Source organism: Rattus rattus, chromosome 2 (genome assembly GCF_011064425.1).
Source record: "Rattus rattus isolate New Zealand chromosome 2, Rrattus_CSIRO_v1, whole genome shotgun sequence".
NCBI classification, from domain to species: domain Eukaryota; kingdom Metazoa; phylum Chordata; class Mammalia; order Rodentia; family Muridae; genus Rattus; species Rattus rattus.
In genome coordinates this window covers 100,696,951-100,709,659 of record NC_046155.1, presented here as the reverse complement: position 1 = coordinate 100,709,659, position 12,709 = coordinate 100,696,951, and the positions used below count along the sequence as shown (strand labels likewise).

At 39.1% G+C, this 12,709-nt stretch overlaps 1 protein-coding gene across 1 annotated transcript; it reads left to right on the top strand.

Moving 5' to 3' along the window:
- Positions 1–4,049: 4,049 nt before the first annotated feature.
- Fpr2 (formyl peptide receptor 2) lies at positions 4,050–12,406 on the top strand. Its single transcript, XM_032895696.1, has 2 exons — positions 4,050–4,153; positions 11,340–12,406. The coding sequence occupies exon 2, from the start codon at positions 11,351–11,353 to the stop codon at positions 12,404–12,406; it is 1,056 nt and encodes a 351-aa protein (XP_032751587.1). The 5' UTR covers positions 4,050–4,153; positions 11,340–11,350.
- Positions 12,407–12,709: the final 303 nt, after the last annotated feature.

The following is a 12,709-nucleotide window of genomic DNA, read 5'->3' as shown; positions in this document are numbered from 1 at the left end:
CTCGGAATGTGACTATTCAGATTTAGGGTGTTTAAAGAACCAATTCAAGCTAAATGAGGCCATAAGGGTGGGTCTCTAATCCAATATAAGTCCTGTCTTTTGAGAGGAAAGAAATACCCAGGGTAGTGTAAGCTTACAGAATTGTCTATGTGAGGCCACAGAGAGGAGAAGATGGCCACCTGCAAGCCAAAGAGAAGCCCTGCGACCAACGTTGTGATCTTGGACTTTCAGCATCCTGAAGTGTGACAAAATCAGTTGCTACACTTTAAGACACCCAGTGTGTGGTGATTTGTAGTGACAACCTTTGCAAACTAACCCGTTTTGCTTTAGTTTGGGGATTCCTGCATCTATAATGAGCATACATCAATTCAATTCTCACAGTACATTAAAAAATATGACTGTGGAATGTGGGTATAGATCAATTAGCAGAGGGACTGTCTAACCTGCAGGATGTCTTGTACAAACAGGTGACGAGAGTGTATGGCTGTAATTCCATAACTCAAGTGGTAGAGACAAGAGGATCAGAAGTTCAGATGTCTACTTTGTGTTTTTAAAGACAGCTTGGGCTCATGGGAACTAGTTTTCAAAATATGGGGGTGAGGGAGTGGCTTGTGGGGATATGAAGAGACAAAGAGACAGAGACCACAAACTAAAGAATGTGACCATGAGATTTGTTTTCACATTTCTCTACCTGTGGTAGTGTCTATGTCCTCTTTCTTTACATGTGAGTTAGGAAAGACCTGAATTGTTAGGCTACCCAGTGCTTGTCCACAGAGAAGTGCAGAATTTCTTGGTATGGAAAGAAACTGATACATGTGCTGTTAGAACTCTATAATAAAGGCTCCAGCTGCATATGTAGCAGAGGATAAACTTATCAGGCATCAGTGGGAGGGGAGGCCATTGGTCTTGTGCAGGCTTGATGCGCCAGTGTAGGGGAATACTAGTGTGGTGAGGGAGGAGTGGTTGGTTGGGTGGGTGGGTGGAAGAGCAACGTCATAGAATCAAGAGGTATAGTTGATGAGATAGAAGGTTTATGGGGGGAAAATTGGGAAGGAGAGAACAGTTGAAGTGTAAATGTACAAAATAACCAATAAAAACTGATACAAAAATAAATTTCAAAAATCTGTGTAATAAGCAGAAAGGCAAGATTGTGATTGTTATCATATCAGTCTTCACGTGCATATGTGCTTGTGTCTGTAGAGGCCAGGAGCAGATGTCTAGTCTCTCTGGATCTGCACTTATAGGCAGTTACGAGCTGTTCAATATGGGCTTGGGAAATGAAGTTTGGTCCCCTGTGAGAGCAATAAATGTTATTAACCATTGAGACATCTATATGGCTAACCTTCTTTGTGTTTTAAAAGCAGGATCATTGTTCTTAAATGTATGGGTGTCCTATCTTCATGTACGACTATATATTGTATTTGTGTCTGGTACCTGCAGAGGCCAGAAAAGGGAATTGAATCCCCTGGAACAGTAGTTGCTGATGGTGTGAGTCACCATGTGGATTACTAGAATCAACCTTGGGTCCTCTGTAAGAGCATTCAGTGCTCTTAATCTCAGAGACATCCTTCTAACCCCAATGCCTCCCATTTTTTCTTTTGCTTTTTTTTATTGGAATTTTTTTATTTACATTTCAAATGTTATTCCCTTTTCTGGTTTCCTGGACCTAAGCCCCCTATTCCATCCCCCTCACCTTCTTTTATAAGGGTGTTACCTTTCCCAACCACTCCCTTTCCCCACCCATACCCCCGACATTCCCCTACACTGAGGGGTCCAGCCTTGGCAAGACCAAGGGTTTCTCCTTCCATTGGTGCTGAACAAGGCCATCCTCTGCTACATATTCAGCTGGAGGCATGGGTCTGTTCAAGTGTACTCTTTGGGTGGTGGTTTAGTCCCTGGGAGCTCTGGTTGGCATTGTTCTTATGGAATTGCAAGTCCCTTCAGCTCTTTCAATCCTTTCTCTAATTCGTCCAACAGGATCCCGTTCTCAGTTCAAGGATTTGCTGCAAGCATTCACTTCTGTATTTGACATGCTCTGGCTGAGTTATCTATCTATCTATCTATCTATCTATCTATCTATCTATCTATCTATCTATCTATCTATCTATCTATCTATCTATCTATCTATCTATCTGTATATGGACTGTATACCCATGTGGGACAGGCTCTGAATGGTCATTCCTTCAGTCTCTGCTCCAAATGTTACCTCTAAATCCCCTGCTATAAATATTTTTATTCCCCCTTTTAAGAGGGAGTGACACATCTGCACTTTGGTCATCCTTCTTGAGCTTCCTGTGGTCTGTGGATTGCATCTTGGGTAACTCGAGCTTTTGGGCTAATATCCACCTATCAATGAGTGCATATCATGCATGTTTTTCTGTGATTGGGTTACCTCACTCAGGATGATATTTTCTACTTCAATCCATTTGCCTATGAATTTCATGAGTCATTATTTTTGATTGCTGAGTAGTATTCCATTGTGTAGATGTACCACATCTTCTGAATCCATTCCTCTGTTGGAGGGCATCTGGATTCTTTCCAGCTTCTAGCTATTATAAATAAGGCTGCTGTGAACATAGTGGAGCATGTGTCTTTGTAGTATGTTGGAGTATCTTTTGGGTATACGCCAGGAGAGGTATAGCTGGGTCCTCAGTAGTGGGATGTCCAATTTCCTGAAGAACCTCCAGACTGACTTCCAGAGTGGTTGTACCAGTTTACAATCCCACCAACAATGAAGAAGTCTTCCTCTTTCTCCACATCCTTGCCAGCATCTGTTGTCACCTAAGATTTTGATCTTAGCTATTCTGATTGACGTGAGGTAAAATCTCAGGGTTGTTTTGATTTGCATTTTCCTGATGACTAAGGATGTTGAGCATTTCTTTAGGTACTTCTCAGACATTCAATAATCCTCAGCTGAAAATTCTTGTTTAGTTCTGTACCCCATTTTAAAAATAGGGTTATTTGGCTCTTTGGAGTCTACCTGCTTGAGTTCTTTGTATATTTTGGGTATTATCCTTCTATCAGATATAGGATTGAAAAAGATCTTTTCCCAATCTGTTGGTTTGCCATTTTGTACTGGAATAGTGATTGTTGCCCCTATATTCCTCTTTTTCTTCTTTTGCCCTACACAGTCTCCTCTTGGGCCAGGGATGTGGGCAAAGGTGTGCAGAAGTGGCGGTCTCTCCTGTCCTGCAGTCTCAGGATTGCCCGCATGTCTGGATGATGAGCTCTCTCTACCACTAGGTTTTGGAGCAGGGAGCTATGAGCCAGGATCAGTGAGGTTCGGGCGCCAGCTAGAAACTGGAAATGTCTGGTCCCAGAGGTCTTTTGCCTTTTTGTGTCCTGAGATCACCAGGCAGGTCACTAGGAGGAGAAAAGTTCGTCTTACCTCTGGTCTTGGTCTTGAAGTCACTCTTCGGGGCCATCACTATTTGTTAATATCTCTCAACATCAATGGACTCAATTCCCCAATAAAAAGACATAGACTAATGGATTGGATATGTAAAGAGGACCCAGCATTTTGCTGCATGCAGGAAACATACCTCAGAGACAAAGATAGACACTACCTCAGAGTAAATGGCGGGAATACAACTTTCTAAGCATATGGCCTGAAGGAACAAGCTGGAGTTGCCATTCTAATATCAAATAAAATTGAGTTTCAACCAAACATCAGTAAAAAGCTAAGGAACGACACTTCATATTCATCAGAGGAAAAATCCACCAAGATGAACTCTGAATCCTAAATATCTATGCTCCAGATACAAGGACACCTACATTCATAAAAGAAATTTTACTAAAGCTCTAAGCACACATTACACCTCACATGATAATAGTAGGGGATTTCAAAACCCCTACTATTGAGCGATATTAAGGAATAGTGATTGTTGCTTCCTGTTATTTTCGTATGTGATATACACATAGAACTCTAAGTAAAACTTCCATATATAAAAATTGGAGTGAAACAAAATGATTCCAATAGCATTACATTTGCATGGCTTTTAGCAATCTTAAGAAACCTCAAGTTTGTATGACAAGATTGACTTCAGCTTTCTTGTTCCTCTCAGAGTTTTCATAAGTCTCTGCTGAGAGCCAAGTACTTCAGTTGCATCACAGGATCCAGGAGTGAGCCATAGGAAGGAGCTCTCATCTGGTTGTAAGTTGTTTCTAGCACCTGAAAACTTATTTTTTGAATGGCTGTTATATATGATAGAGGCTTTTTAAATAATTTGAAGAGATGTGTAGTATCATATTTACTTTCACTAGATAGCTGCTGAGTTCTTAGAATGTGTGCAGAAGAGAAACACTTGAAAGTATCAGGAAATGTTTCTCTCCCTCCCTCCCTCCCCCCCCCCTCTCTCTCTCTCTATCTATCTATCTATCTATCTATCTATCTATCTATCTATCTATCTATCTATCTATATATGCATGCTTCCATTGCAAGCATGCAGAACTGAGTTGCAGACACTTCTAAAAAATCAAGTGAAGGAATTTGATCCTTGTGCTTTTATATATCCAGCCACCAAGCTATACAGGTAACTAACAGTGTATTGTGCGTGTATCTCTTTTCAAATTAAAGCATAAGAAAAATGTGTTTTAGGAAGAATGAACAGGGCTTAATTGGTATTGTTCCATGGGAGGTATCAGGATAAAAATTGAGAACTTTTGGTTTGGCTGTCTGGAGTCCACATCCATGAAGGTGGAAATTTGGTGCAATGCCAAAGACCCAAGTGAATATGGAGTGGATTAATGAGAAGGTATGAGATTAAAAAAAAGGTATAAAGAATATTTATGGGTCCTAGAATTGGGCTGTGAGTTCTTTTAAGAGAAAGAAGTCTGTTTAACAAAACAGAGCTTATCAATTCTCTTTCTTATTTCTGCCTCTTGCCTCAATTCTCTACTGAATTTAATGTTTCTCATAGTCTAGTTAAATGCTGTGCTTATAATCATGCTCCTCACTGAGGGATCCTAAGCAGGTGGTTTACCACCAATTCACACTCCTGGTCCCTCACTACTAAGGGATTCTAGGCAGATGCTCTCCTGTTGAGCTACATTCCCAGCATTCAATTTACTTTTTGAAATTTTTTTTGTATGTATGGGAATTTTTCACATTCGCGTATCTGTTTGCCATGTGCTTGCTTTCTTGGTGCTTAAACCTACATGACATTGCTGGGAACTGAACTGAAATCTGTAGGGAGAACAGGCAAGGCTCTTAAGTTCTTAAGCTCCTTTTTACTTTTTATTGTGTAAACACAATCCCAGTAAATTATCAAACTGGAACTTTTCCTGTATCTTAGACAGGACTTGAATTTGCCCTTCTTATCTCTGCCTCTAAAAACAGTTAGGATTATTGGTGTGAAAGACCATGTTTGGCTGGATCTTTAGGGAGATATCTTAACAATTCATATGTTAATGAGAATGCTCTATTGGAAAGTATATCCTTTTTTTTAATGTGTGTATGCTTGTATGTTTGTTTGTTTTTGTTGTTTTTATGGTTTTTGTTTTTGTTTGTTTTCTTTGGTTTGTTGTTTTCTCTTGGCTTGTAAGAAAAGAAGGAAAAAACTCAAGAGTTGTATTTCTGGGAGGCTGTGAGACATATACTGAGCTAGTGCATGTATAGAGGCCATGTGAAAGAATGACAACTCTTGCTTCTCCAGAAGTGGTTCTCCAGCTTGGAGAGATGGCAGCTCCTATAGAAAAACATACCCAAGAATTGATGCCTTTTTAAAAAAAGTACTTTGGGAATGGCAAAAGAAATTATATAGATTGAGAAGTCATCAAAGTGATAAAATAATCATTTTACTATGTTTTGTTTGTGTGTTCATGTTTGTGCATGTGAGGAGAAACATTAAAGACATAACTTTGATACTCTGTATGTTTTTGAATTTTTATTTGGTTAGATCCTCTTCTTCAGCCTGTAACTTATTTGTGGTCTGTGTAGTCAGGCCAAGAAGTTTCACAGATTAACCTGTCTCTGCCCTCTCTCAAAGCTGGAGTTCTAGATGTATGCCACCATGCATTGTTTTCACATGGGTTCTAGATCTGAACTTAGTTATTTATTGCATGGTAAATGCTTTATAGCGAGCCATCTCCCCAGCCTCGAGTAAGCAATTCATAGACAGGAAATGAGCGTGAAAAATAGTAGAAAGAGTTAGCAAAATATGTTATTTCTGAAAGTTACTTCTTCAGAGCCATGGTTTCATTTGTAATAGAATGATGATATGTGTTCCAAGCTAGTTATAACGAGATAATTGGCATATGTTAGGGTTTCACCACATAAAGACCATCCTATCTTCTATGTTATCTTCTATGGCTCTCCTGTCTTACACAAAAGAGTGGTGGACCTTTTAGCACATTTGTCTCTCTACCTGCTATTTTCTTTCTTAATTAGGGTGTATAAACTGCTGTGAAAAAACACCATGCCCAGATTAACTCTTATAAAGGAAAACACTTAATTGGAACTGGTGTTCAGTTTCAGAGCTTTAGTCCTTTATTGTCCTGGTGGCAAGCATGGCAGCATGTAGGCACACACAAGGCTAGAGGATCTGAGATTCCTACATCCTCAGCCACAGGCAGCAACAGAAGAATGTGTCACTGAATGTAACTTGAGCATATATAATACCTGAAGGCACAACTACACAGTGAACCACTCAATCCTACTCCAGCAAGGCCATACTTTTTAATAGTGCTACTTTCTATGAGCCAAGCACTCAGACACCTGAGTCTATGGGAGCCATTTCTATTTAAACCACCCCATTTTCCTCCCTTGCTTTGTCAACATTTTTATATCAATGATTTAAAGTTTTTGGAGTGCACTGCAACTTTAAGTGGCTTTTGGGGTCCTTGGAGGAGGGAGGAAGAAAACCTGTATCCAGTGAGGTACATAGGGTGGACAGGGTAAAGAGTTGTGCTGGGTCCAAATGGTGGCCTTGCCTCATTCCAACAAAGAGCTTCACATCCAACTGTGCAATGGTTATGCTCTTTATTAATCATATTATTCAATATTCATAATATCTCAGGATGCACATAATGCTTTACATTATTTACTGCTACTATTTGCAAGAGCTACTAGGATAAGTTGTAATTTCTTAATGAACTTGTTCAAGTTTGGACAATGTCCAAAGAACAAGTTTTATTGTCACAACCATGGTGTTCTTCTATGTAGCTCTTCTCTTGAACCCAATATACAGTCAAAGATGGCCTTAAACTTCTGATCCTCATGCCCACACATGTAGTTTGTTAGTATTAAAAATACATATCACCATACTCAGTTTTGTGTAGTTCTATGGATCAATTCCAGAGCTATGAGCATTCTAGTCTAATACTTTCCCAGCTGAGGTACATTCTAAGTCACAGAAACATGTTCTTATCTAAAATGCAAAGTTCTACAATGCTTAGCTCACAAGTAAGTCTTGGAACACTGTTCAGAGCATGATGAAGACAGAGTCAACATTTATTAAATATCCTCTCTGTCTAATAGGGACAGTTTCTGTATATTTTCTCATTTTCTAGTTACCTGAAAAATTATTCTCCACCATTAAATCATTCTTAATCAGCAGAAGAAGAAATTGAAGGTCAAAGAAATGACACTGGCAGCATTAGAGATGTGACTAGAACACAGATACATCATGACTTAGTGGGTAAAGTGCTTGGAGGACTTTGCTTAGATCCCAAGTACCTGCACAAAACAAAACAAAATAAAATAAAACAAAACACCCCCAAAAGGATCAGACACAACAACACCCAAATGTAATGTAATACTAGGGAGGTAGGGATGTGAGAAGTTCTGGGAGGCTTGTGTATTATTTTTTCAAATCTATTTTATTGGGTTCTTATACCTCTACCTTCCTTCTAAACCTTATTCTACCCTAATCCCTCTCAACCCCCAAACACTATGTAGCAGAGAAATAAGATTGGAGAGGAAAGGGGGAATTGACTTCAATAAGCTACTTCCTGTTGATTAGGGGGTATTAGGTTCCTTAAGGCAAGGCCAATCTTCATCTTCAGAATATCTATCAGTGTAGTACACCAGCAACCCAGCAATTCAGCAATAGCATATACATCAGTAGGGGAACAGGAGTCAAAATCTATTTGTTTGGAGTCCCTCCTGTCCCTCTAGGGTATTATTTCCTTTATAGAGTCCCCAGACTATCAGCAGCTGGCAAAAAAAAAAAAATCATAGAGTGTATCTTAGGACCCAGTCCATTGTAGTTAATGACTATGAACAATCTGAAGTGTGGCTACCTATCACACACCTAGAATTAAAAGGAAGCAAAATTTGCATTATACTGGATTTCATTAGCAAACAAAGTGCTAGATCTGTAAGGCTCAGCTTCAGTAAGAGACCATATATCAACAAGGAAGGTGGAGGGTCAATTGAAACAACAGACACTGGCTTGTGACATACACATGTACAAGACCAGAAGCATGGGTGTACACAGGGGTGCAACCAAGTGGATCATATACAGACAAAATGAAAAGAATATTTATCTGATTGTAGAGCCCAGGAAATTTTATATCATAGAAGTCGTTTCAACTGTGGTTCATTATGTCTGCCAGAGCATACTTGCCATCTAGAGATATTTTTGGTTATCATAGCTGGACAAGAGTTGCTCCTAGAGTCTCCTAGATGAGGTCAAAGGGTTGCTACATATCCTGTGGTGTACAGGACTCTACCACACCCAACCACAATTAAGTACTGACAGATGTCAACAGTTCTAGGGTTGAGAAATCTTGAATAACATTACACAATGTCCTGGTTAGGATCTTGGTGAAAAAGACAGGCGAGAAAGAGAAAGAAGGCACTGTTATGAGACATAAAAGGAGAGAAATCACCATCACATCACCATGTGGGTATATTCAGCTAATGTGGCAGGTTCATGTCACATGAAACACTTTTGTGATGGAAATTTTGAAGCTCTGAAATTAGATAAACTACAGTTTCAATGTTTTCCATTGAGAAAAACAAAGACAAAACCCGACCAAAATCCTCAGGATATGGCTTTGGCTTGCTAAAGCTGTGATGTTGCTGTCTCTCAATATTGCCATGAGAAATATAGGTAAGCAACTTATGAGCGTGAATTTCGTGAGTTTTCACGAACATGTCATACATATTTACTCACCCCAGCAAATCCATGACCGACTAACATAATAACTACATCAAAGTACAATTCTGTGAACTGATGCCTTCTAGCATGCCTTTGTAACTTATGCACTCTGAAGGTTGAAGATTAGGAGTATGAGGTCAGCTGAGATACATAACTAGGTCTTTTCTCAACCACACATCAACCAACCAACCAATCAACCAAAGAAGTGCTCAGTATTACCATTCCTTTGTAAAGATAGATTGATAAGTCTAAAACTTTTATAGTGGTGCAAAATTACCCTATATTTTATGCAAATACATTTTAAGGCAGGATTAATAAGTAATTGATATAGGTGCATTCTGTATGATTTTATATTGCTGGAAGATTGAACTTAAGGTTGCTTGCATACTAGGTACATGTGCTACCATTAAGCCCAAGCCCCATATCCTCAATGGGTGACTTTAGACAAGTAGATGTTTTACCTTTGAACCATGCCTCATTTTCTCATAGCAGATTCTAGAAAAGCAGTCTATTACTGATAAAACAATCTTAGGCTTATAAATAAATTTGAAAAGATAGCCTGTATGCTGATTTTGTAGTCCCATACTATAGAATAAGAAAATAAGTAAAGTCTCCTGAACTTGAATGTATTTCAAGCTTTTTTTGTTCTCAAGAAGTTAGAAAAGCAATCAAGAAACTCTCTGAGGACTTTCCCCAATTGTGTTATCATCTAGAATTGTGTGCCTGGATCCAGTACTACCTTAGGAAGCAATCAAGACTCACAATACACTCTAGCCTGACTAGAATTTTCACTCAAAATAGATGGAGAGACAATTTCTATAAAGGAATTATGATTTATTTAGCAGACAGCAAGTGATCACATTCTGGTATGGAGGGTAGAGGGCACATGGAACAACATCTCTCACATGTCATGTGGTAGGAAGATTCAGATCTAGCTAGATTAAAGTCTGTCTGATTAGGTAGCTGCCAGGGTCATGTTTCCTCTTAACCTTATTCTAGTGTTAAAAAATGAGAAATAATGAGCCTTTTAGAATTTTTATATAGGGCACTTGAAATTCCAAGCACATTAAATATGGAATTCATTATCTTCAGAGGTCCACAAAGTCCATTAAAATTCATCAGGAGCCACCCTGCAATTGAATAACAGTGGAATATGCAGTCATGCATACTTTTTGTATACTCAATTGTGAGAAACTTCACCTCAAGCAGGCACTGGACTGAATATAGAGATGGTACCTACCCATTCCTTTGTCTAACTGTGTTTAGAATGTTCCCTTCATGTTAAAACCTTGCCCGGAAACCGGGAAAGGGAATAACACTTGAAATGTAAATAAGAAATACTCAAGTTAATAAAAACAAAACAAAACATTGTCTTTGTATTGTATAAGAAACCAAGACACAAACACCACCAGGAACCACACTTACACATTATCAAAGGATTTGCATGTGCCTTTAGTGTTGTTATGATATCCTTTGAACTGTGGTGGTTTTAACCTCTTTCTTTGTAAAATTTCAAGAGGATCAATACTTACAAATAGCCTTTGATATACCACAAGTTTGAACCACAAGGGGTCACCGGATTTCCATGTGTATATCACTTAGCTCATAAATCCTCACAAAATTGCCTTTGAGGTCTATAGTGCAGAGTCCAATGAACTGCTTGCTATTCATTCTTTAAATCATCCCATCGAATATCTCTGTCTGTCTGTCTGTCTGTCTTTCTGTCTGTCTGTCTCTATCTGTGTCTGTATATCTCTTTTTCTTTCTCTCTGTGTTTTTTACTCTTTCTCTTAGAAGCACACAATTCATTGCTTTGGTAAACAAACTTTTTGATTAAGCTTTTTACATCTCTGACCTGAATTATTTCTGTTGTGAATGTAAGAAGTGATGAAAAACCTTCAATGAGGAAGAGTCTACCCTGTCCATTGATTTCCTTGAAGTGCTAAACTCTTTTCACTCGTATTTTGCTGTCTGTTACTCTTAGTTCAGTATCACTGCTGAGACATGGGGGCTTATTATTATTTTTTAATAATTCATTTAAAAGTGAGAATAGTTTTTAGAAGGTGATGAATATGAAGAGCTATGCTACCTCAGAAAGGCATCCAGTAAAGTCCTAATTTTGGAATGTTACTGCTAAAATAGCTCTCTTGTAGTAGCAGGTGGTGTACTTTCTAAACAAGTGTCATGTGATAAGGAGCCACACATCTAAGAAATGGTTGTTTTTGAAATTTTCAGGTGCAGACAAAATGGAAGCCAACTATTCCATCCCTCTGAATGTATCAGAAGTGGTTGTCTATGATTCTACCATCTCCAGAGTTTTGTGGATCCTCACAATGGTGGTTCTCTCCATCACCTTTGTCCTGGGTGTGCTGGGTAATGGACTAGTGATCTGGGTAGCTGGATTCCGGATGGTTCACAGTGTCACCACTACCTTTTATCTGAATCTAGCTTTGGCTGACTTCTCTTTCACAGCGACTCTACCATTCTTTGTCATCTCAATTGCTATGAAAGAAAAATGGCCTTTTGGATGGTTCCTGTGTAAATTAGTTCACATTGTGGTAGACATAAACCTCTTTGGAAGTGTCTTCCTGATTGCTTTAATTGCCTTGGACCGCTGCATTTGTGTCCTGCATCCAGTCTGGGCTCAGAACCACCGCACTGTGAGCCTGGCTAGGAAGGTGGTTGTTGGGCCCTGGATTTTAGCTCTGATTCTCACTTTGCCCATTTTTATTTTCCTGACTACAGTTAGAGTTCCTGGAGGTAATGTGTACTGTACATTCAACTTCGCATCCTGGGGTAGCACTGCTGAAGAACTATTGAACATAGCTAACACTTTTCTAACAGTTAGAGGGAGCATCAGGTTCATTATTGGCTTCACAATGCCCATGTCCATTGTTGCCATCTGCTATGGACTCATCGCTGTCAAGATCCACAGAAGAGCACTTGTTAATTCCAGTCGTCCATTAAGAGTCCTTACAGCAGTTGTGGCTTCCTTCTTTATCTGTTGGTTTCCCTTTCAACTGGTGGCCCTTTTAGGTACAATCTGGTTTAAAGAGTCAATGTTTAGTGGTCGTTACAAAATTCTTGAAATGTGGGTTCACCCAACCAGCTCATTGGCCTACTTCAATAGTTGCCTCAATCCAATGCTCTATGTTTTCATGGGCCAGGACTTCCGAGAGAGACTGATTCATTCCCTGCCTTCCAGTCTGGAGAGAGCCCTGAGTGAGGACTCTGGCCAAACCAGTGATACAGGCATCGGTTCTGCTTTACCTCCTGTAAACATTGATATAAAAGCAATATGAAGATTGGGATGAGGGATGTTTTTTGTCTCACTTCAGTTGAATTTCAATTTTGTCTTACCTTATGTTGTACCTTAGAGCAATTTTAATCTGAGAAAATACTGCTGTGTCTCCTGAATCTGGGAAAAGAAATAAAAGTCAAAGTTAATATTGCTGTTCTTTTGGGTGCTTTTTTAAACTAAGCCTATATAGTCAACTGAGTAAAACTAATGTAGGTAAAACTAGTGAAGCAATGGTTTCATGAGAGGAAAAGAGTAATGCACATTTGCACTGTTTAGATAAGGTAGTAAACATTAAAATTAGAAG